The sequence below is a fragment of the Schistocerca gregaria genome, chromosome 3 (assembly GCF_023897955.1).
Source record: "Schistocerca gregaria isolate iqSchGreg1 chromosome 3, iqSchGreg1.2, whole genome shotgun sequence".
NCBI classification, from domain to species: Eukaryota; Metazoa; Arthropoda; class Insecta; order Orthoptera; family Acrididae; genus Schistocerca; species Schistocerca gregaria.
Window position 1 is genome coordinate 725,498,533 of NC_064922.1, and position 27,040 is coordinate 725,525,572.

General features: G+C 37.6%; 1 protein-coding gene across 1 annotated transcript in view; it reads right to left on the reverse strand.

The window, feature by feature from the left end:
* The window catches only part of LOC126355582 (glutamate receptor ionotropic, NMDA 2B), a 1,429,141-nt gene that overhangs the window by 60,352 nt on the left and 1,341,749 nt on the right, over nt 1-27,040 (reverse strand). The window contains exon 16 of the mRNA XM_050005946.1: nt 17,703-17,893. Within this exon, the coding sequence (XP_049861903.1) occupies nt 17,703-17,893 (191 nt within the window). The remainder of the gene's footprint in view (nt 1-17,702; nt 17,894-27,040) is intronic.

A 27,040-nucleotide genomic window follows, 5' to 3' on the forward strand; every position in this document is an offset into this window, starting at 1 on the left:
CTATATTTTTGTTCTTCCTAGCTAGTATCTAAGATCCTCTTCCATCTGATAGAAAAGAAGTATCAATTACATCAAAAAAGTTTAGCTTGTGGCCTTCCTCGTCACACAGTTCAAAAATGGTTCAAATGGCTCTGAGCACTATGGCAGTTAACTTCTAAGGTCAGCAGTCCCCTAGAACTTAGAACTACTTAAACCTAACTAACCTAAGGACATCACACACATCCATGCCTGAGGCAGGATTCGAACCTGCAACCGTAGCAGTCGTGCGGTTCCAGACTGTAGCGCCTAGAACTGCTCGGCCACCCCGGCCGGCTGTCACACAATGTTCTGCATATTGTACCACATATTACTGGAATCTTTTTGTTGAAATTTGTTAGTGGCACAATTTTCATGTTAATAGTTAATATTGGAGACTAACACCTGAAAATGCAACATCTGTCTATCAATTATTCATCTATTGCTATTTTGGAGAGTAGTGGAAATTTTCCTTTAAGGACCATTACTTCAGATACTTTTATTAAAATTTTTAAATGATGGTTTTTATGCACTAGACTAGGCTATATATTGTAAACTGGAATTCATTTTCTGTCTTCTGAATAATTGATTGGTCATCAGTAAAGAGCAGAGCGTTAATGTTTGCGCGTGTGCCCTGGTATCAATCTGACACCTTGTTTAACTTTCCATTTGCACTGTCTAGCAACATCATTGAAGTAATATTGAGTATTCCAGTTGAAAGGAGACACTCCTCTATTGATATTTATTGGTCCTGTCTTCTTTTTCTCTCTGTTTATTGAAATTTATGCTTTCTGATACAAACTTTTTATTAGTTGTATTAAATATCTTGAATACTCTTGTTTTCCCTGATGTTCCAAAGCTTGTTTCTGTTCACTCTATCTGTTCACTTTCATAATCTAATATGTCTAAAATGAGTCTCCAGGTTTTTGTTGTTTTAGATAAAATCTGAGTGCTGAAGTTTGCTGCCCACTTCTTGAATGCATATTCACTATCACAAATATTGTTGTTGTCAATGACAACATCAAACCACATGAAGGATATGTTGTTGAAGAGAGCTGTCATAAACTTTTATTTTCATTACTTCAAACTAACTTATATTCAGTATTCTGAAGTGTAAAAAAATATGCAATGAATAGCTCAGTTTTGATTATGGTGTTTGAGTTGTCTTTTTTAATAGTGAGAGCATTCTTCTGGAGCACTACGGCCAGTAAATACAAATTAACATGTCACCCCTGTATTATAGAATTTTTGAGGTATTCTAGTGACACAATTCAGTAATTTTCATAAGGACGATTGCAAATATGAAAGAGAGAAGTGATAAGAGTTTCTGTGCAAACTGAATGATTGTAACAAAGACAAAAGTAAAGAAGCTTCTGATATCACAGCTGTTAGTTTGTTTAAGTGTGATGTAACAAGGCAAACTAGTGAGACCACCTCAAATGGAGGAAAGGATTTGGGGGAAGGGAAAATTGGCGGACAGATATCTGCAACCTATTATCTCCCAGGAACTTACTTTCTGCAGTTTCATTACCAATCAGGCAGATGTAAAAAGATATTAACTGTGTTGTCTGTTTATTGCAGCAAGCTGTTATAAATTTCTCTAATTTTTCTCTTATTGTGCAGTAATAAAGTTTTATGTGCATTTTATATCAATTATTACCTTAGTCTTGTTTTACTTGTGAGCCAAAGAAGTCTAGTAAAGAGAGGATGTAAGTTTGATAGCAGTGCATATTATGAATTACAATATATTGCATACTCAGAAATGATTATTTACACATTACTGAATGGATTGTGAGCTCCCTGAAATAAGTAGTAATCTTAATTGTAATCACTTGATTTGGTTGCAAATTACAAGATGTTAAGTAGCAACCCTTAGCAATATAATAAACAACATGCACAATTTTCATGTACGGTACCATAAATCTTCCATAGGGAACCTTTCAGCAAAATGTATAGCAAAGGCAGTGATAGTTAAAGCTTTGCATGCCTGATTGAAGCTTCATGATGATGACATAAATGTTCTTTGAGATTTCAGCAAAATGCATACAACTTTAAATGATAGGGTGTAAGAAATGAAGTCTCAAATGTAAGCTTGTGTGAGATATACTCTGCAACAAATATGTAATATGCATGCTTCAGCAGACAAGTTTTCATTTGAAAATTATGTGAAGTACATGCTTCACAAAAATCCAGTGTAGCAAGAGACAGTGAAGCCTGTTTTAAAGTACATTGAAAAGATAACCATACAATAATAACAGTAATAATGACAGTTGAATAGAGAGTGCTAGTGTATAATCAGAATTTTCTAGATCTCTCTATACAAATTATTTATTATTTTATCATTGGTAATGAGCATATAGATTGTGAATAGTAGTCTGTGAAGAGGTAAGAAGTTCACTAGTTATTTATTGAAGTGGTTCTTGATTCAATTTCACACACTTTGTGCTGTAATTAGTAGAATGTAAAAAACTAGTTATAGATTCAGGACTGTGAAGGAGATAAAAGTGACTCCCTATTTATGTATGTTAGAAGATGAAATACGTTTAATCACTCTATATATGAAAGTAGCAGTTTAAACCTGTACAGTGTGATGTTTGTATATTTTGGTGTGATCAAGGATGAGTAAAGAAAAAGTAGCTCTGAAAACTCTGATATGTTAAGGGATCAAGCTATTTTGTTTCAAGTGGTATGTGAAAAGTATACACAGCAGAGAAGGAATTTATTGAAACTTGGGATAAGACCAAAATTAGTCTCTACAGTACATCATGAATAAACTAGGCTTTTGATTAGAATAGTGAAAACAAGTTACTATTGACTTGAAATCTGGAGTCAGACCTTCAGTAACTAATGATTTAACACCATATGATAATGTTCAATAAGATTGCAATTATTCTCATATGAGGAATTATGGACCTGTCAACAGAATGCATTGTACTGAAGGACAGAAACTACTACAGATGATACTGTTATTGCTGAATGGAACTTTCACATTGCTGCAGAATGTGTACTTCTCAGTACCTTTGTGACTAGAAAACATGATATGATTTATTTCAAAGTCAGCTCCTTACATCACTCTATTTAGTCAGTGAGTTCAGAAAATAAACCTAAATCAGGATGGCCGTGCTGTGTGCTGAAACTATCCCTCTTCAGGAGTCAGTCAAACCACCTTTCAAGTTAAGTTAAGCTCATGTGGATGATTCTGTACAGCTAACCATTACATCACTTCTAAACATGGCTGCATCACATCACACAAAGATTCTAGGAATGTTTACAGAGTTAAAAATGTCACAGTATGCTGTTTTATCAACACATCAGTGTACCCCATTTTTCAAAACACTACTGGAAACTGACAAAAAAATTAACTACAAATGCTTGTATGAGAAATTCCAACTGAAACTGTACCCATTGCTTCATTATTATACAAGAGAGAAAGCAAAATAGGAATCATAGTGTTCTGGTTACCTCTAAGATAATAGTTGTATTGATTATAACACATATTGTCTTTTGGAAGTTTCCATTTGGACTGGGGTGCAGTGGATGGAACTAGTGGTAAAGGAATTACTACAGGGAAGCAACCAGAGAAGACTTCATGATAAAAAAAGTGAGGAACAACCAGAGTCCTATCTTAAGTAGGAGCTATAATATTCACTTCCAGAAAGGAAATCCAAGGAATCTGCATGCAGGTTGAAATTCATTGGTAAGATATAGGGAAGCCATAGTTACTGCACTAGCAAAATCGTTTATAAAAGACTTGTACAGTCGTGCAGGGATACTACTGAACTGAGCAGAAACTTCAAGAGCACAAGGACACTATAAAAGGTGAAACTACATAACGACCCCATAGAGAGTATGGAAGTGGAACAGGACTAAGAACAGCTCAACAATAGGCACATGAGCGACCCTTATTCCCATTCTCTATTGGTGTATTTTCAACAAAATATACATACAGTAGAGCAAGAAAGTATCTTCCACTATGCAGCTTTAAGTGATTTTAAGTGTTTAAATATAGAGCTATAGGAATGTAGGAAAAGTACATTCAGTTTGAAAAGGTAAACAGTAGACTGTCATTGGTTTTCATCATTTTATTCAGGATGGTGGTGAGAACTTATGATGTGTACCTTTCATCTAGAAGTTTTAAAAGGAGCTAATATACATTCACTTCATTTAACAAAAACCAGAATTATACAAAGTGAACAAATAACGAAAAAGTTATTTCCAATTTCAAGGTCCCAGATTATATATGTAGGTTGTACTTTGTTTATATCTGACACAGTGAGCTACTAGAAAGTATTCCCATATTTTGTCTTTGTACCCACAATGCAGGGTGTTCACTTCAGCTGCAGTACCAGTTTTGGAAAACAGATAAATACCAAGTTTCTGGACTTAGTGGAAACCTTTCTTACAGCTCCATATTGTTGCTTGCAGAAGAAATTCATGTTTCTGGAGTGAAAGTTCAGATGTTTGCCTCAACAAATGAGTTGCTGCCAGACAAAAGCCATTATGTCCTACTGTGCAGATTATGTCTGAACAGGAAGTAACAAATGAAGTATTTATTGACAATTATCATGTATATTATTTTTATTGATAACATTTAAATAGTTTTGTAATGTGTGGTTGTTTGATCCAGGTCATCAGATTCTCATTCCTGGGGTAGTCCATCTGGAGTTAGTCACGTCAACCATCAAGCAGAAATCTGATCAAATTGTAGTATATGTAGGATTGCTAAAACTGAGGCAATGTAATCCATGTTGATGCTGGGGATGAGAAATAACTGTATGAATCATAAAAGTAAATGAATTTGGTTAATCTACATGCCACAGGGAAGGTGAGAGGCTCCCAGGGCTTATCTGCAGCGATATGCACTTCTCCCATATCTATCCCCTTTCCAACCCCCATCGACCTATGCAATGGTAAGACAGTAATAAAATAAACAATTGCTTCTAGCCAGATGAAGAGAAGAGTCATGTTCGTAAAAGTTAAAATTCTAAAAATGTAATGAACACCAGTTGGGCTAATGGTAGTAAGATTAAATGAGAGAAACAATCAGGTCAGTAGCTGAGTGGGCACAGTTGAATGCTCCCAAGGGGTCAGCATGTGGTGGGAGGCATTTCTCCCCCAGCCATCCCATTCCAAGTCCATTATAGTGAAAGTGTTAAAGATTGGACTAGAATCCACTTTCTTCAAGGAAGCATGAAAACCAGTTCAAACATTTTTTTGTCATCTGTAGTTTCAAGGCTAAGGACTCCTAAAGGTCTTGCTTTCATGAGAGTGCTATAAGAAGGGGAACTCCTAAAATGTACAATAAATTGCAATAGAAAAAGGGCCCAATTGCATTTAAAAGTAATTAAAAACAGAATAATAGAGGGATGACCATGATGGCTTATGGAGGAGGTAGGGGCAAAGATCCACATGGGCCTGCATACAGTGGGAGGCACCTCAACCCACACCACCCTGACAAAATGTCAAAAGCAGTTTAAAACATAAGATCTGAAAAAGATCAAGAATTTTTTCACCTGAAATGAAGAACCAGTTGAACTGTTGATTTGCCATCCATCAATATCAGAGGTAAAGAATCTGGAAGATCATGCTTGTCACAGAGAGACAAAAAGAGGGGGCATTCTACCAGGATGTGAGCTACCATCTGTAAGGCTCCACAATATAGGGGTGACTCATTGAATAGAATAAATCTATAGATTAATGTGTTATAGAAGTGCTGGGGCAACATAGGAGAACTGATTCCTTGCAGGAAGAATTGGAGGAATGCTATGCAGCCATAGTCTCCTTGATAATGTAGAGTTCATTAGAGGGAGTAGTAGCCCACCAGATGTTGGTCCACCTCTTATCTCTTATCTGCAGTTGCAAATCTGTGCCAGAGAGTGTTGAAACAAATGTTAGGCAAGTAATCACTTCTCTAGTCAACAGTCAGTAAGTTCATTCCCACTGAAAGTGTTGCAAAGGAAATCAGTACATTTGTAAAATTTTCACAGACCTCACTGTTATGTATAGAGAAAGGTCACCATACGAAATTGCTGAACCACACTTGCAGATTTTCAACACCTGCTTCAGAGACTGACAGCTGACTCACAATACAATTAAAAGGGGTCAATGGAAGCATCCGATTCCACCCGTCTACTTTGACCCCATGACCTAAGGGTGTTGTGGTGTGCGACAGCATTACGGCACGGAGTTTATGAGTTGGTTGTGTATGTAGATGTTGTCTTGTTGTGTTTGATGGTGCCCTGTGTGTGTGTGTGTGTGTGTGTGTGTGTGTGTGTGTGTGTGTGTGTGTGTGTGTGTGTTTGCCATAGTTGACCTATAGAGGTCAAAGGAAGTGTCTGATTCCTGTAGATCTTTTTGTAATTGTTGTTTTTTGTTCGTCGTTTTGTGTGTTTTGGGATTGTGGTGTGTGTTTTTTTACTATTATATTTAGCTTGTCCCCTCCCTAAAATCCCCAATTTCCTAAGCGGTTGTCCTGTTAGTTTGATTGTATTTTTAGAGGAAGATGTTGCTGTCTTATTTATACATATTTTCATGTTTGTTGCTATGTATATGTAGTGACATATAGGTATCATATTGGAAACACTTAGAATAGCTGTTTCTGTCATATTGTCTGCCCCGATAGCTGAATGGTTAGCGTGACGGACTGCTGTCCTAAGGGGCCTGGGTTCGATTCCCGGCTGGGTTGGGGATTTTCTCTACTCAGGAACTTCGTGTTGTGTTGTCTTCATCATCGTTTCATCGCCATCCAGATCACAGCTTGCCCAATGTGGCATCGAATGTAATAAGACCTGCACCAAGGTGGCTGTGGTTGCACCTGCCCCGTCCCAGCCAATGGCACCAAATGGTCATTTCATTTTTTTCCCCATCATATTGATAATGTCATGGGTCAAAGCAGACAGGTGGAATTGGACACTTCCATAATCCCATTAAATGTAGTTTGGTAAGAGAGTAAATCTTCCTTGGACTATTGCCTATAAACCATAAAGTAAGTTAGTGCCACAAAATGTTCAGTAGTTAGCATCTAGAGTGACAGTAAACCAGATACATCCAGTTGTTGTGAATCAGATTTCAGGCTGTGATTCAAAGGATGAAAGTCTTAGAAACTGTAATGCATCTACAAAGGAGGCACTTATAAAATCATCTTTCAACACATTCTTAAATCCTGCTCCTCTGTCTGGTATCCTTACCAGGCAGGATTAGCAGAGCAAACAGTGAAGACCTACAGACATATTGTGAGTTTCCAAGAACATAGCTTTTGAGTAACATTCATAGACATAGCTACAGGGTGTGATTCCTTCTACACAACTCTTGTGGGTAAGGTAATGACACTGATAGTAGTGTATACACTCCGTTGTATAGGGTGTCCCAAACAATTAAAGTCAAAATTATGATAGTGGATTCTAAATGGAGCAGTCTGAGTTATGGAACTAATGGCCAGAAATTACAATATAATTTATTGACACTGTTGAACTCTGGGGTCAGAATAATTTAGCCCACTTGCAACTGATGCATTCTGGTGCAAGCTGCCAGAGTTGGCAGCCATGTATTTGTGAGGTGTGCTCGCATGTGTGAATGAATGTGTGCATTTTTCTTTCTTTCCCTGACAAAGGCTGTGACAAAAAGTTTACATGTAAGTGTCTTTTAATTGAGTCTGTCTTCAACTTAATGTGTCACATTTACCGTAAGTAGTAATAAATCTTTTCTTACATTGTTATCCATCAGTGCTCTTCAAAATGTATTCTTTGAAGTGTGCATTTCAGATCTCCTTTTTTTTTTTTTTTACATTACGTAAACAATTATTTCTTAAGAATTGTACCCAACTCTCTGTATCTTATACAGTCCAGTTACTCTCAAGATACTGTCCATGGCAATAACTTCATTGCATTTAAGAAGCCAATTTCTACAAGATTATTTCTCTGCAGATTAATTTTGCTCTCAAGGCAATGCACCCTGCTGCACCATAACTTAAATACATGTCTGCAAATTCCCACAATGAGTAATACTCTGTCTTCATCAGCCAGCCGTAACTCATAAACAATGTAAAATTCAGCTGTGGACATTGTAGGATTTGTGAGGTCTGCCAGTTACGCAAAACACTGTTTTTTCTCAGTAGCCAAACGTGTTTCAGCACCACAGCGCCATCATCAGTGGGTTTCGATTTTATTTATTCTGTAATGTGAACATTTTTATTAAATAATTACAAAATTCTGTGGATGTTTAGTTGAAACAATAGCTCATTTCTTTTTATTAATACCTTTACACTTGGTGTGCATAATTTTTCCAGATCACTTGTGTATTATTTACTACAGGTAGCTTGTCATCTGTAACCAAACAATGTCAATGAGAAAGTTTGCTGGGAGGTAACCTATCATCTAGAATGTAATGTAGTTTGTCGCAATATTTTGTGCCTATATTCGTTTTTACTTACGTTTTTGTGTGGCAAGGCACATCATTGTGAGGTGTCATAAAAGCACTTTTCACTTCAGCAAAACAGTGTGATTGTGGCTGTTGTGTGTCCCAGCCCAGTCAGTGTTCAATTGTTTACCAGAGAGTTTGGTGCCAAATTTGAATTTTGTTTACATTTTATCTTTGTGTGTGTGTGTGTGTGTGTGTGTGTGTGTGTGTGTGTGTAACCTATATTTGTTTGTATGAAGCTGGTATCTGTACTGAAATTATTGGTGATCTTGTAGCTCTTGAAGAATTAAGTTATAATGAAATCTAGACCTTTCACTGTTTACAGACCTTGGTAAATATCAATGGGGACAGTTGAAAAATGTGTGCCCCAACTGGGATTCGAACTCGTTGTCCCCGTTGATATTTATCAATGCCTGTAAGCAGCGAAAGGTCTAGATTTCATTATAACTTCATTTATCTGTTTGTGTTGTCTTTTTTGTAAAGTTCCTGTAATTTGTTAAATAGAGTGTCCTTTCAGTGTGTAGTGTATTCATTTAAGACCTGTTTTCCTTCTGCCATTGCCTTCTGTATGTGTTGAAGTGTTCCTCAATAGTCAGTTTGCTGTATAGGCTGTGGCTGGGAGTTTTGCTATTGGAGCTGTTGCTTTATAAAGCTCTGAGATGTTCTGAATATCTGGTTTTGTAGTTTCTGCATGTTTGTCCTATGTACACTGACTGGCAAGTGTTGCATATGAATCCATATATTCCTGATCAGTTAAAAATTTCCATGGGTTTTTCCTGTGTTCTGATCTTTTTTGTGTTGTATTATCTGTCCTGTATCCTATTTGAATACCCTGTTTCTTTAATACATTGCCTATTCGTGGAACAATCTTGTTATTGTAGGTGAGTATGTGTCACTTCGTTTTGTGTGTGTATATTGTTGCTGTGTTGGGTCTTGTGTGCAGTCATTGTTAGTGTTTTGTGTTGTTCTGTATTGTGTGAGGATTTGTGTGTGTGTGTGTGTGTGTGTGTGTGTGTGTGTGTGTGTGTGTGTGTGTGTGTCATATGTTCATTTTGGTGCTGTTTACATATTTTTTGATTTAACTTGCCTACCTTTATGGGTATCATAACCTTTTGTGCTGCTATTTATTTTATTGTGTTTGGTTCGAGTGTGTAATTCTGTTTGTTCATGGGTGTTCTATTTAATCTATGGAGCATGAATCTGAAGTTTGCTTGCTTATATGTCAATGGGTGGTTCAATAGGTTGTGAATGGTGGTGCTTGTGGTTGTTGGTTTCCTGAATATTGTGAAGTTGTGTGTGTTGTTTGTTTTATGTTTGATGAGATCTAGAAAATGTAATGTGTTATTAGTTTCTGTTTCTAATGTGAAGTTAACTTTTTGGTGTAAGCTGTTTATTTCATTGTGTAGCTGTTCTGTGTGTATGTCGTTCATCAACCAGGCATATTATGTCATCAACATAATAGTACCAGTATATAACTTTGTAGTTTTTTGGTTTTATTATGTGTCTGAAGATCATTCCTACAGCTTGTTCATAAATATGTTAGTTAGGACACCACTAATTGGTGATCCCATTGGCAGTCCTTCATGTTGAGAATAAAATTCTTTGTTGAACACAAAATAATTTTGGGATGTTATGGTCTTGAGTATGCTTGTTATTTCATTGATGTGTGCATCTGGAGTGTTTCCTTGTTGTTTTAATCTTTGTGTGATGATGTTGATTGTTTCAGTTACTGGAATACAAGTGTACATTGATGTGATGTCAAATGATATGAGAGTTGCTGTGTCTGGTATGTGTATGTTCTTGATTCTGTTGATTAACTCCTTTGAGTTTTCCAGGTTCCTGATGTTGTCAAAAGCGTACATTTTTTTTTTAGTAGTGTATGTGTCTGTTGGGTCAGGTGGTGGGATGGAGCATTTCGGAAGTTAATGACGAGCCTTAATGGGATATTATTTTTGTGCACCCTTGGTAGGGAATTTAGGATGGGTGCTTTTGGATTTTTCTATATCATACTCTTTGATGTGATAAGCACATGTATTTTTATTAAACGTATGTGGCTTACATATATGGCTCACACACATTTGTCCTTCAAGACCTCATTCCACATGAAATATTCATTACTTCCATAGGTTCTTTATCATCTACCATCAGTATAATTTTGACTCTAAAGATTTGGGACACCCTATAGAGATGAAAGAGAAGTGACAAAGAGAGGGAAAAGTGGAGGGGGTGGGTAGAAGAAGAAAACAGTTCAATAGGATTCTGGTGTGGAGCTTGCTTGGCTTCTGAGAAACAGTAACTTCTTCTTCATCTTGCTTAATAACATTCCATTTTTGTACTTAAAATACTATATTTTTAAAACAGCTGTCATTTTATAGTTTGGTATGTGAATACCAAAAACATGTAGCAAAATTAACACTTCACCTGAGGAAGTTAATGGTGGCAGTTTCCTAATGTTTTCTTTCGACTGTTCTCTGAAAATCCTTGAAAACTACAATGGCTACTACTACTAATTCTAACAATAATAATGACACCTAGAATGGCCGACATGAGTGAAGTTATGGGGATTCACCAATGTATTTAACCCACATGACAAATGACAATAGTGCAAAATTATGCAGTTTGGACTATGAGACTCTCCCTCATATGCCACACTCTTATGCCTGTCACTGATTTAACTGAACTTGTTTACGATTTGAAGAATTTTTCGGGGTACAAAAACGAAATGCGCAGGTGAAAAAATTTAAAAAAAAGGTGATGTGACAATAGTGCTCTCCATCCTGATTTAGATTTTCTGTACTTTGCCGAGTCACTCAGGCATGAATGGTTCCATGAATAAGATCATTACTGGTCTATGTCTAACAGAAGCACATATTGCTATTCGCTAGCTGTCAAATCAGTGTTAAATCATAATGTGGAAAAAAACTGGTGCATAAGAAAAGTTATTTGTGGGTAACAGACAATGTTTGTAATATGTTATGAAGAAATTGTTATTCACTCTTTTTTAGAGAAAATTTCTGTAGCTTAATCAGCAGTAAATGTCTGAACTACTTTGATAAATTTTTCTTACTCTGTTTTCATGTTTGTTTCCTCATAACTGTGACTGAACTACAACTATATTACATGTTATTTTTAATGGGCAACATTCCTGTTTTTATTATAATTATTATTTAATAAGATATTAGGAAGAGATTCTCAATTTATGACCTTTATACACATGCATAAATCTTGCACTTAATAGCAGTAGCTAGATATATTTAAAACTATGTGGTTTCTCTAAAACAAAATTCAGAACTGTTTCTGTCAGCTTTAAGAAAAATTTTGAGTGCCTTTTCAGTTTTGTGTAGATTAATTTGTAATTGTGTGTAAAAGTAGTAGTTAATATGATCCCAATATATGCAACCAATGTGGAAAATGGCAACAGTGCAAAACTGTGTAGTCTGGATCTTCCTCATACACCACTTTTTATGTCCATCACTTGTTTAACTCAGCTTATATTTTAAGCAGACTTTATTAGAACACTTAACAGTAGGATGTAATTGTAATAAGCTTGTATGTAAACAACTGAAGATGGGAGACGATTCAAAACACGCTGTGAAATAGAAAAGTAATTAAAATTATAATGAGATTGGAATGCTGCTCATGAAGTATTTCTCATTCGTGGGTGAAGATGAAAGTTGTCATCCTGCAAGCAAAATAAGCCCAGGAAGATGGAGTATGAAGTTTATCTTTTTAGACACTTATAGTTAAGGTAACTGTTGATGTTTACTTGATGACCACATCAGCTGTATTTCTGAACATTATGCATTATGAGAAAAGTGTAAGATATTTACTGCAAGAAACCACACTTTGCATTTTAAGTATACATTTTTAAATATTTTCCCATGGAAGAAGTAATACAATTTTTTGTAAGGAATCACAGTTTCTTTTTATATACTATGGATTGCTCACAGAAAATACTTAGATCTATAAGCAGTTTTTATTTTATTTTGCATGCAGTCTATTACTGTGTGGCTACTGATAAACAATCACAATAAACTCCAAGTTTGGTGCTAAACGAAATTACTTCCATCTTGAAGTTAGGGCATGTACAACTCACTTGTTAATTAAGGAAATAAAAACTGTTTGTTAACAGATAAAATTATCACTTTATGGATAAATAACTTACAACATGCACTATAGTTCCTATTAGTCAGAAAAGAAAAATGGAACAGCAAAAAAGTTCTGATGTTCCAGCATCTGGCATCTTCAATCAAATTTCTTAGGATTACTCATTAAAAAAAGATTAAGCACTTGAAGAAATCTGAAAACACAATCTAAAGATATTTTTTAAAAAAGCTACAAACATAGCATAAATGGTGCTGGAATGAAGATAGGCAATAATTATAACTAATATGTGATTTAATTATGTGTATCTTTAAAAAAAATATGTTGTTTACAGTGCCTTAAATGATATGAGCCTCAAGCTGGATACTTTATTTTTACCCTTGCATTGCATGTGCAAGTACATGCCAGTGTCATCAAATCTGAATACTCAAGCTCAAGCATGAAAATATGTACACCGCCCAGAATCACTACATGCTAGTACTATTTTGTATCATAATGTATGTGTTCATATTTCTTGATTAGGACATTTTTCTCCTATAATGTCTGACAAATAAGCAATTAATATCAAGTAAATCGTTCAGAAATGAATGTAACAGATGAACTGCTTCCAGTATCTGAAAAGAGTGTATCACCAGCAAAAGTGTACCAATATCTGGAAGTTAAAGAAAGACGTCAAAATTGGCAAATGCTACAACTAATATGTGAGTGGATTACTCTACAAAATTGAAATAGGAAAGTGACTCTTATTATAGTTAAATATTGAAGAGATTTAACAAATCTGTCATTACAAAAAGTCTGTTAAAATATCTTTAATGGAGTATGGTGTAATTATTGCAACAAGAGTCGTAATGACTACATGAAAGTTGAACTTCATATTATTAATGTTTTTCCCTTGTGTGTCTACCTCTGTCTCAGAGCTCTGTCTGAATTATACAGAACATCTGTATACATTTTTCTTTTTTATTTCAAAATCACTGGGAAAAAGGAAATGATGGTTAATGTGTTTGTTTCTCTTAGGAATGTTCTGTTCAAAATTTCATTGTTATGACACTAAATTCTAACTGTCCTATCTTTCCTTGCTTGGAAAATAGCATGTAACTTCAGAACAAAGATGCTGCACTGGTTAGTTGTAATGATATCTCTGGCCAGTACAATTGCTGGCCCTAGATCTGCATCTTGTGGATTGCTTAGCTGCTGGCCCCCAGGTACTTCTCTTCCAGAGGCACCAGCTTTCTGGTAAGCTGCATGCACACTATCAAAAGTGGCACTGTGATCTTGGACCATTTCTTCACCTATGATCACTAAGTCTGTAAAATTAAAACTATATGCTTCTACTGTACTTCATGGTTTAGGCACTTGTACTTGTTACATCTTCACTTTTCACAGCCACCTCATTCTATGTCACTTACATCCTTTCTTTCTCTTGGCTAGTAATGTATATCTGAGTTGGGATTCTCTCTATGGTCATTCCTTGTAGGTGATGTTTCCTCAATGTTTTACTTTCTTCAGTCTTTTCATCAATATTATAAATATTTAGTTCATTTCTAATATACTCATTTCTTATATGGTCTTCCCTGATAGCATCTCCAACTTTCCAAAGAAATCTGATTATTGTTGTTTTTAGATTACCTTTATTACATTTTTAGGGGACTATGACTCACTTTCAAATAACAATGCGAGTGTAGCCATGTTTTTTTTTTTAAATTTTGTTTTTGAATGTTTTGTTTATCATACTGCATATTGGTTGATATTTGTTAATACAATTTTCTACATCCTTGTCCATATCACAGCTTATGTCACATAATAAAAAATTAAAAATGGAGACCTGCTCGAGTGGAGTATTATCTACTATTATTTTTGAGTAAGGGGGGGTGGTATTTCCCATGTTGAGCTGTGATCTTAGTTAAGCTCTTCTAGGTTGTTACTCAGATGACTCATTACTATTGAAAGGAAGTATTGTGTCCCTATAATGGAGAATTTACAATGTGTGCACATATAAGGACATTCACCATAGCACTGAATCGTCCACAGTAAAAAATATGAAAATTTCAAGAATAATTATCTGTTTGTTTTACTTTCACAAAAAACTGAAAGTTTTGCATGCTAAAGCTGTGGATCTACCTAATTTTAAATAGTCTCACATACCCTATTGATCAACTCTACAGGTAAGAATGATTGTTTTTGAATGAAAGTATTTTTGTTTGGGTGGTTGTCATTCTAACAAGTTATGTGTGAACAAAAGCTGCTTGTACTAATTTTCTAATTCAAACTCTTTTGTCAGTTTGATTTTGCTTGTTACTGCCCATCATCTGTGGCTAGAGTATAGACACTGAGGAGCCAAAACATCACAATCACTCAGACAGCAAGACTGAATGCCGTCAGGTGCTGTTTTGGGCAAGTGACACAGTAAGGAAAGTATATAAATGGGGCAGACATGACTGGAAAACATTGTTTCAGTCACAAATTAAAATAGTTCCAATTCATTAGTCTCATCACAGTTTTTGGATTTCTTTTCCTTGATTATTGGGCAAACTCCAGAACTAGATACACCCATCCAAGCTTCCCAAATGGGATTGCCTCTGCCCCAGTCCTAGCTTGTCAGCATATTTGGCTGCAAAGGTCTAAGTCCTACAACAGCCTGCCTTGCTCTCACGATTTGAGAAAAAAAGGACACAAAAAATATTTCTAGTGATAATACAAGTTGAAAGTTTCAAAAAAGGCATGTTGTTATGGCCTGACACCTGTGTATGAGCACCTTGTAAATGGGTATGATGGTAGGCTGTTTGTGTGCTGCTCTTATGAGCATCTACAGAAAGTGGTTGCTCGAGGATGAAATCTCAAATAATTGACAAGATGATGGACGTCCTCACCTAATCAAAGAACTTGGGCTATGGAGCTGTGTCCCTTCTTGTGTAGTCCAATCGATGGTTGATCTGATGGTAGAAGGTAATGTTGGTGCACGCACAGTGCTTTGAAGGGCACTATGTGTTCCCATGTTGAGCCAATGACATCATCAGTTATGACTGACATCAAAATTGGGCCATAGAGCAATGGGAACATGTTTTCTGACAAGAAAGATGATGTTTCTTGACACACCAGGCTGATGCATGCAACTCAATATGCCACTGTAATCAGGTAAATAGCTGCTTGAGACAAGCACTGTGCCACAGATGTAGGCCAGTGAGCATGGCTGTTGTATGCTACAGGGACGTTCAACTGGGCTTCTGGCACCTGTGGTAGTATTCAAAGGAACCATGAACACTATGTGAACACTATTGTGGACCACCTGCCTTTTCTTCATATTTGATGTCTTCTCCAATGGCCACAGCAGCTTCCATCAGGATAACAGTCTGCACCAAAAGGGCCAGAATTGTGCCAAAGTGGTTTTAGGTTTGTGACAGTGACTGCACATCAATGTATTAGCCACCAAATTCACCTGGTTTGAACCCAATAAAACACATGTGGGACACTATCAGCTGCCAGCTCCTAGCCCAGAGACTCCCAGTTCATAAAATATGGCAGTTGTACTATTTATGCACAGACATCTTGTGCCACACACTTCTCAAAACCCACCAAGGACATGTCAAATCCACGCCACACAGAATTTCTCCTGTATTATATGCCTGAGGTGGATCTGTGCGCTATTGAGCAAGCAGTCATAATGTTTTGGCTTATCGTATATAGTTAATGGGACTTGCAAAATGCATCATCTATATTGTCTCTCATTATAAGTTCTTTTGAACACCTTCTTTTATATTGCTATAGGAAACAACCTTGCCACAAAGTGATTGGATTATTCATGCTATTGCTTGTGTGTACCAAAATAACTATTGTCCTAAGAAAATAGTCATACAAGTTGTCACCTGTGTGTATATGTAAACACAAACAATGAATTGAAATTTGAGAAGTAACAATGTAGGTAACCACTAGAAATGGTCATCATGGACTATGTAGATATGAGTGTAATGAAACACATGGAATGTGTTTTAACGAGCACCTGCTACCACTGCTTGTCAATATGAAAAAGAACGTTTTGTTTTGTTTTGAATGAGTGAAGCTTTTCCAGCTGATGCTCAGCAGCTATAGCTAGGTAGCACTGTAAAAACTGTTAATGAGTAGCTGGCCATCCTAAATCTGCACCAGTGGTGATTTATGTAGTGATACCATTTTGGCACAAATAGTGCAATATGAAACCGAAACTATCTTGTCATCATTCAGTAAATCCCTAAAATAGCAGCTTCAAATTTTGCAGTTAGAAGTCTTGCTGGGAAGTAAGACTAGGTGGTCAAGTTACCAAAAGATTCCACATAATTTTTTGCTTAGTTCTCTGCTTCTCAGTTTGTTTTAAGCCATTCTCCATCTCATCATATTTTGTATTACATTTTTCATTTAAAACACCTGCTATCAAGTTAATTTGCTTAGTGTATTTTATTATTTGACCATTCCTCTAAATCTTATTTTACTTTCCTTTGAATAGTTAAACAGATGTCTCATTAACTTGTTCCCCATTCTTCTGCAGTTTTATCACAGATGTGTTCCCTATCATATCCTTTAACACTTCTCCATTTCATACTTTACCTTTCCCATTAATTTTTAAAACGTTTAGTACAATATCTCACTTTAATGACAATATTTGACACCAGTAAAGTTCTTTAGCTAATTTTCATGTTTAGTTTCCTTTATATTATCCTTCATCACTTAAAACATAAACAGTTATGTGCTTTTTACCCTACCAATTGTGATCAACAGTTTTCTGATTCTGGTGTTTTCTTTCATAATTTCAGGATCAAATTAACTGAAAACAAGCAATAATTTAATAAGCTCTAAACCTGTTGTACAGATGTATATGCTGATTTCCTCTAACAACCATACATGTATCTTAGAGGGAGTTTGTAAAGTGGTGGGTTTTTTAAACTATTTTAGATATCTGAAGCATGCACATATCTGTAAAGAACAATTACAATACTGTATGGTTTAGAGAAAGCATGAAAATTATTAAAAACATATAAGTCCACAACAGATGATCAGCTTCAGCTTCCACAGCATATATAGATACCTATTTTTAAAATATTTGTGTTAGTCGTTACATAACTACCGAATGAACAGCAGAGCACATCATTCTCTGTGAAAGTGTGTGATGAGTGAAATAAAAAAGTGAGACAACAAACCTTTGACTGGGTTTGATCCCTCTGGATTCCAGCTCCTTTTGCAGTTGCCTGATTTTTAGACGGGCTAAGTCGAGCTCGTGTTTGACCTTCCAGAGGTGTGTGTCACAGAGCGGATCTGAACAGCGATGATGTCTTAGCAGGTCCTGAGCTTCATAGACTGCTCCGCGGAAGGTCAGTGATTTGCCCATACTCTAGGACGTGAAAGTAATGTGCAAAACGACATTTATTTCAATTTTTATGTATCAGTCACATGGACAGAATACATATGGTATGTTGAGACTTAGTGAGGTTATACTTTTGGCTCAATACAGCTGCTGTGTAGGGATTTCAGAAAGTAAGTTACACATGTCTCCCTTGCTAAGAGTACTGTACAACAAGAGTGGCAGTCTTTATATCTTCGGGGGGCAAAGAGATTTTCCAACCATGAAGACATCCACACAGCAATTCTTGAATGGGACAATGGCCAAGGAGCAGATTTCAGTTGTTGAGAGACTGAATGATTGGTAGGATCTTCCAACCATTGTTTACAACACCTTGATGACTATGTATGAAAACAATGTCATGTATCTGTTCCACTTTAAAATATAGTGCAGCATTCAGTAAAAGTTACTTGGCCCAGAATAATAATGTGTAGCTTACTTCTTGAAGTCGTCTCCTGTACAGGCTAATAAATTGCAGTCTAATGATTCTTATAGAATATAAAATTAATTTGTTACCAACTAAGAATAACTGGTGCTGTTCAAAACATTATAAATATAAACTTGTGCGTGTAAATGGTTGCTCACTGTACAGTTCATAGATTAAAACACCATGACATTTGCACTATTTTCAGGGAATTTCTAAACCATTTTACAAAAAGTGCAGTAAGGCATATTGCTGGTTTTGTTAACATGTATCAGTATTTCATAATGTTTGCTGACAAAAAATACTCACATGGAAACATAATAGTCTGAAAACAATTTTTTTGTTAGTGGACATGATCTCCTGTGACAATTGCAAATATTGAAATGCAGTCAACATAACATTGGTAAGACACTGTACAATAGCAAACATGAATGTATTGCCAACCACGTTCATACAGCCTAGCACCTAGATGTAGTAGAGAAGCCAGTAACACAGACAAAACTCACACGCCAATCTACACTAAAGGGTCGATTTTACAATCAAATTTGTCTGTATGATGATGACTTTTGACATGTTACGGATATCCCTGCAGTTTGTCCAGGAGACTTCTTTGGCATGCAGTAACAATAATAAATACCCAATCAATAAACCATGTACTCAAGCATATGCTATCGTTGTTGGCAAGGACAATACATAACAGACCTAATATCTGTCCAAAATGTCACAGAGAATTTTCCCCTCTGCCCTAAACCTCTACCCTCTACCCTTCAAAACTTTTTCTCTGCTATTTCCTAGATGGGACTACGTTAATGAGTGTAACAACCCAGATATATGGACAACAGGACAATCTGACTCCTGTGAAAAGTCGATAACAACTAACTTTTTTTTTTTTTTTTTTTTCGAAGGTCCTAGCCTTTCTGAGACTTTACCCCTGAGTGCAATCGCAATCGAATATTTATTAGTAATACCCCCATCCCACTAGTACCCCTATCCCCATATTGCCACCCGTGTTAATGCTTAACTAAACTTTAGAATGAAAAAGAATATTCTTTCAACACTTAACACTTTCAGTTTTAAAATGAAGGAAGGTAAATGAATTTAGTTGTTGTATTAAACTATGGACTAATTAGGTAGCGTGACAACTGGTATGTAACAACTTTTTCTCTTTTTTGAATATGGGTATATGTTTGTTGCAAGTGATAATCTGTAACTCCTTTTCAGAAAAAGAACTAACTTTCGATAATGAGGATAGACACCTGTTACAAAACATGCTTCCTCTGCAACTCTCCCAAGTGGCACTAGCTTCACCCACACCCTGTATCCCCAAATAAAATCAACCAAACCGAAATATGTGCGTTGTTATTGGGCCTACTTGTTTACTGGACTCCATACTTCTGAGCTGGCAGAAATTGGAAGACTTCACATTGTCTCATCACTGCCACTAATTACAATAACAATAACAATAGTAACAATGGCAATCGGTAGGCAAGCGACAGCATGCGCAGTCTTATGTATTCCACAAAGCCGCGTATAAAAACGGGATTCTTCCGGGGCTCACACCTCGAGTCAAATGTTTCGGATAGCCCTTGGGCTAGGGACCATTTCTATACGCAAAACAAGGATCGTCTTAGTATCGCTATCCTACAGCAGGGAGTCAAAGTACGAATATTACACACTTTCTCCTGCTTCTGCAAATGGAGCGTATCGATTGGTTCCTTTTTGCATTTGGTGTGGCCCACTGTGGGACTTACGAGGCTTATGCAGGCACCATCAGTTTATGGACTGTTTGTTAAAATTCTCCTAAAAACGTTTTTAACCATTTTTGCGCGCAAAAATAAAGACGCGGATTCCAAAATGGCTATGCACAGAAAACGGCTAAAATTTTTACGACATAGCCCCAAATACCGATATCGAGCAACCTTGAAAATTTCCTTAATATGTTTAACCGTTTCTGAGATACAGAGGTTCACAGTTACCCTATTTGTACAGGTAAAACACGCACGTAAAATTCGGAGTCAGGCGAAAACGAAACCTGTAAAGTGACGTAGCACGGAGAGATATGCAGCGAAGTGTTTCCATTATCATCAGAAGGGTTCTGGGAACCCCGTGCTGTAGTACTGAAGCACAAGCAAAGTTTTTGTTCATTTACAATCCAGTCCGAGATGTAAAATTAGTTTTACGTTATTTCAGTTTCACGTAGGTGAGCTACCAAAATTTTACAGACCCATAAAATTCTTTTCATATGAGTGATATGCTCTGCTGTGACAGGGAAAAGAAGGGAACCAGCGGGAAAAATGCTCCTTTCGGAGAACAAAAATGGCGAATGTGCTCCTGTTTAAAATTTCGAGGAAAATTTTTGAAAAGTGCTGAGGAAGGCAGAATGAGGCAGCTGGCATCGCACTTTTCAGCCGGAGTCTTTTAAGTAGCATGTTTACCATTTTTGTGGTCCGATAAGAGCATTTTTCCACTGGTAGGAATATGAGTAGTGATAGGACTAGTGATAGCAATAAGAATAGCAACAGTAATGGTAATAATGAATGTGTGTAAAGGGTGGGCTGAATGGCAAAGATGATGTTCATATTTTCGTTTCACGTGCTGTAACCTCCACCGTGTCGTGTCACACATTAGTGTTAGTATTTAAGGTAACAAATTATTGGGGACTTATGTAATCAGTATTATGGCCTTGTGCAATAGTGATAATCAGTACACCGCCAATTCTTAAAAGAAACTGAGTTCTTTTGATGCTGAAGGTGAGAAAAAGTTTGGAAACATTTTGAAATTGTGCTTAAAGGTTATTGGAAGTCACTAAATGTTCTCGTTATGAAACACCATATAAATATAGTCTGGCTAATTTACACTGTGTTTTAAACAAAAGCCAGTTTTTCACGCATCTCGATGTTTATGACATTATTTCTCTTGACCTATGTGTCATACAGTGATATAATTTTGCACATACATGTAGTGGTACCATATGGATACTGTCTGCAAATTGTGTTGCGAATAAAGTCTGTAGCAAAGAAGTAATAAATTAAAATGTTACGTCTGATGCTTAAGTTCTACAGCGAAGTTTCGAAATTATGTGTAAAGCTTATTGAAAATCGGTACGTGCTCACACTCTCAAATACTAGATGAATGAAGTCCGTTTAACTGCATGCCGTCAGTCACGCTGCCTGAAGACGAACCCACCGTTTCTAACTGTAATACTGTCTTATTGTGTTGAATTTTTAACACAAGTAATTTCCTCCAAGTTGGGTGCCAATGCAGTAGTGCTTAAATTATGGATGGCGGAACACACCTCTATACCTCTTCGATTTTTACACCCCCCCCCCCCCCCCCCAATGCTGTTCTGAAATTCAAGTTATTAAGACATAATTTCATTTCTTATAAGCAACATAATAATACCAAAACATTTAATACGAGCAATAGGCGCTACCGTCGGTCCCCCGTAGCAGTGTCACCTTGCTCTCTAGCTCTGTTCGATACACGTCGGCCAAGTCGATAGTCTTCGTGACTATTACGTCATGTTTTCAGTTGCTGCTAGCCGGAACTGCAGCATCTTCCTGCCCACTGCATCACGCTGGTCATTCCTTGTTACGTCAACTTGTGCCGGTGCAACTGCAAATAATAGTTATGTTGCGATTTAATACACGTGTACTATTTTAAATCCCTGGTGCCGACTTGTTCCACGGAGTAAGAAAAACTAATGCTGGAAAGCCGTTACGGCCAAAATTAAGCTTTGCACTGCGGTAAGCGATGTTTTGTGATGTTTACCACGCAAGTGTGGGCGTGGAGGGGCTGTGCTTTTTTTTTTAATTAAAAAAGTATCGCAATGAAAGGAGACATCTAGTCCCTGTCTTGTTTGTCTTGTTATTCAATCCTTTTTCTTCTGCAGGCATTTCTCCTCAATGATTCAGTAAAGACATTTTAGAACCGTGGAAAGCTGCTTCTTCAATAGTTTGAATTACTTTTGGCTTGTCTGGGTCTTAACTCATTGAGAGATCGACAAATATTATCAACGTAACGTGAGAAGCCGTTTCATAGACATTAAAAATACAGGCAGAATCCAAGAGTCCACTGTATCAGGAATTGTGGGTTTACAACATACACAGACAAAAAAGAAAAAAAAGGAGTACATTATCTGAATGGGACGAAAATCGGTACATGTTATGTACAGGTACAGAGAAACATATGGTTACAATTGCAGAAAATTTGGATGATTGCTTCACAAATTGAGCAAGTCAATAACGCATTGGTCCACTTCTGGCCCTTCTGCATACAGTTATTCGACTTGCCAGTGAATGATAGAGATTTGGCTGTCCTCCTGAGGGATTTCATGCCAAATTCTGTCCAACTGGTGCTTTAGATCGACGAAACCGCGAGATGGTTGGAGGGCCCTGACCATAATGCTCCAAAGGTTCTAAGCTGGGGAAAGATCTGGCGACCTTGCTGGCCAAGGTAGGTTTTGGCAATCACAGGGACAAGCTGTAGAAAGTCTCGCCGTGTGCAGGCGGGCATTATCGTGCTGAAATGTAAGCCCATGATTGCTTGCCATGAAGGGCAAAAAAACTGGGCGCACAATATCATCGTCGTACCGCTGTGCTTTCCAGGGCATTTCCAGACACGTCTTCGGCCAGTAATCTCTATGACTGGAGTAGAATTGTCTTCAGTGATGAGTCCCGCTTCAAGGCGTCCCGATGACCAGCGAAGACGTGTCTGGAAACGCTTTGCTGTCCGCCATACGGCCCGAGAACCAGGAATGATAGTCTGGGGTGCCGTTTTTTTCATAGCTGGACATCTTTGGTTGTCATGCGCGGCACTCTTACAGCACAGCTGTACGACGACGATATTGTGCGTCCCGTTTTGTTGCACTTTGTGGCTAGCCATCTTGGGCTTATATTTCAGTACGATAATGCCGGCCCCCACAAGGCGCGAGTTTCTACTGCTTGTCTTCGTGCCTACCAAAACCCACCTTGGCCTGCAAGGTCGCCGGATCTACCCCATGTGAGAACGTCAAGAGCATTATGAGCAGAGCCCCCCAACTATCCTGGGATTTTGACGAACCAACATGACCTTAGGACATCCAAGAGCTCTGTCAATCTATGTCAAGCCGAATAGCTGCTTGCACAAGGTTAGAGGTGAACCAAAGCGTTACTGACTTAGTTTGTGAAGCTTTTTCTCTTGAACAAATCTAGTAGCTTTTATGGAACTGTAATCATTTTGTTTGTCACTACACGTACATCACATGTTCCGATTTCCGTCACAGTTGGATAATTCGTTTGTGGTGATTCACTTTTTTGGTCTTATTTGTACGAAGTTTAGTCATAAAGTTTCATTTCTCACCTCGAAGAAATAAAGTTACCAAGTTAATTTTTTTTTCCTTGTTTGGAAACACATGTTTGCAGTTTTCATACACACTGAAATCTCAGTGCAGCAATAGCACAGGGCGTTAACAGAGGAGAAATAGTGAATGGTGCAGCCCATTGAGAAAGGGAAGTATCCTACTCGTAAATTAATTTCTGCGTTTTAAGGGGAAGAACCCGGCAACAACCCATGCTGAGTAGGTGAAGTGTACTGTTACAATACACCATAACATGTCACAGTGGTTATGTGACGCAGATTCTTCCAATGTGCTCAGACAAGTCCGAATGAAGAGGAACGAAGTGGCAGAGCGTCTCTGTGTAAGGAACTGGGAACAGGAGGAGAAATGACGGCCCTCGCGCTCGATGACCGGTGCATCGCAGTTGAGGCGTTAATAGAAAAAGTGGAAGTCAATCATGGATCATTTTTCAACACCTTGCATGACATTTTGAAAGTGAGAAATGTCGCCGCTCACTGGATTCCATGGTAGTTCACGTACTCAATCAAAATGTCCGCCGAACCGAGGCGGCAGCGGAAATGTGACAGCCGTTTCAGGCCAAGACAGATTTACTACCTTTGCTGTCTAATCTCCGTGGACGATTGCTGGGTGTGTCAATATGAGCCCGAGACAAAATTAACAAAGCTGTAGTGGAAACACGTGGACTCAAGAAAAAAATATATAAACATCAGCGTGGAAGCTGCTATTGAGTGTTTATTTGTGGCTGAGGCGATGTGGTACTAACAGATTTTGATCATAAGGGCAAACTACCAGAGGAGATATCTGTTGGGGGTACAGAACCCTGCCAAGACGAAAGGTCGCGGAAGGTGTCAAAGAGGTGTTTTTGCACCATGACAAGACCTCAGCTCATTCTACACATGGCAAAGTAGCATGCTGCTCCTTTTGGTTACCAATTGCCTTGCCTCACCCTTCTGCATCCAACTAGTATGGAACCCAGTGGTTTCTTCCTCGGAGGGAGAAACCAGGCAGGGATGTCCAGCGTGACGATGAGGTGGGGCATTTCCTGCACAGCCAAAATGCAGACTTCTACAGCAAAGGTTTCTGCGAAGTCATCATTCTTGGGAAAAATCTGACGCTAGATTTTTCGAGGTAATAATTAAAACCTTACAACTACCCCTCACACAAACAAGGTTTCTAGTTTATTTTTATAGTAACTGTCGACCTGATGATGATTTAAAATCTAAACCAATCGAAAATGACAAACATTCTATGTATGTTTGTTACTCCTTGACACTGAAATGGGTGGACGGATTTGGATGAATTTGGAATGAAGATAGATAGCTTATACTCTGAATTAACACATAGGTTACCTATGTACACCTACATATCAAAAGGGTTGAGGTGAAAGAGAAATGGGGCCTACGAAGAGCGACTACTCATAATTTATCCATTCAGTACCGTATTTGAGAATAGAGGCACATATTGAGTTAAGACAAACTTTACGCATATGAAACGTTTTGTCGCTAACTCCCCCCACAAAACGATGAAAGGAAAAAAGTTCGTCGCTTACTATATTTTCGCTGTTCAATTACATTTACATCTGCATGGATACTCTGCAAATCACATTAAATGGCTGGCAGAGGGTTTATCGAACCACCTTCACAATCAGTCTCTGTTCTACTCTCGAACAGCCCGCGGAAAAAGGAACATCTATATCTTTCAGTACGAGCTCTGATTTCCCTTATTTTGTTATGATGATCGTTTCAACCTATATAGGTAGGCGGCAACAAAATATTTTCGCATTCGGAGGAGACAGCTGGTGATAGCAATTTCGTGAGAAGATCCCACTGCAACGAGGAATGCCTTTGTTTTAATGATGTCCTCTCCAAATCTTGTATTATGTCCGTGACTCTTTCTACACTATTTTTCGATAATACAAAACGTGCTGCACTTCTTTGAACCTTGTCGACATACTCCTTTAATCTCATATGTTAAGGATCCCCGCTGCAGAACTGCAAAATACGACGGACAAGCATAGTCTAGGCAATCTCTTTAGTAGTTCTGTTGCATCCTCTGAGTGTTTTGCCAATAAATCGCAGCCTTTGGTTCGCCTTTCCCACAAAATTTTCTTTGTGTTCTTTCCACTTTAAGCTGCCCGTAATTGTCATTCCTATGTATCTAGTTGAATTTGCGGCCTGTAGTTTTGATTGATTTATCGTTTAACTGAAGTTTAACGGATTCCTTTTGTCAGTCATGTAGATGACCTCAAATTTTTCGTTATTTAGGATCGATTGCCAATTTTCGCATCATCAGGTATATTTTCCAAATAATTTTGCAATTTGTTTTGATCTTCTTATGACTTTACTAAATGATGAACGACAACGTTATCTGCAAACAACCTAAGACGACTGCTCAGATTGTCTCCAAATATGTTTGTATAGACATGGAACAGCAGGAAGCATATAACACTATCCTGGGGAACGCCAGAAATCACTTCTGTTTTACTCGATGGATTTCCGTCAGTCACTACGAACTGTGACCTCTCTGACAGAAAATCACGAATGAAGTCGCACAACTGAGACGATATGCCATAAGCACACAATGTGACTACAAGCCGCTTGGGAGCTACAGTATCAAAATTATTCTAGAAATCTAGAAATACAGAATCAATCTGAATTCCCTTGACGACAGTACTCAACACTTTGTGTGAGTAAAGAGCTTAAGGTGTTTCACAAGAACAACGTTTTCGAAATCCGTGTTGACTGTGTGTCAATAGCCCATTCTCTTCGAGGTAATTCCTAACTTTCGAGCACAATATATGTTCAAAAATCCTGATGCATATCGTTTAAAGATATGGACCCGAAATTTAGAGGATTACTCTTATTGTGTTTCTTGTGCGGGGAGATCAAATAGTCTCTCCGCAGTGCCGTATGATTGTTAGCCCCGCGTGCCGTATGCCGCAGTGAATATACCGAAATGAAACTCAGTGAAATACAAGTTATTAATTTAATGAATATTAATTTTTACTTACAAATTCTCACATTAAATGTTGGAAGTGTCCCCCCTGTTGTCGAATACACAATTCAATTCGTCTAATCATGTTTTCAAACACAAGCTGTAACATTTCTTCTGTAACAGAAGCAGTGAATGTGGATTTTGGAGTTTTCAGTTCATCGATATTTTGGACGGTTTTTATAGAAAGTTACTTTTGCCGAACCCCTGAAGAAAAAGTCAAATGGTGTTAGGTCAGGCGATCGTGGAAGCCAAAGTCCCTGTGAAATTATTCGATCACCAAAAATATCAGCAAGCAGTGACACTGAAACGCGAGCTGTAAACGCGATTGCACAATCTTGAAAATAACCGGCCAACAATCATACGGCACGGCCGAGAGACTTTC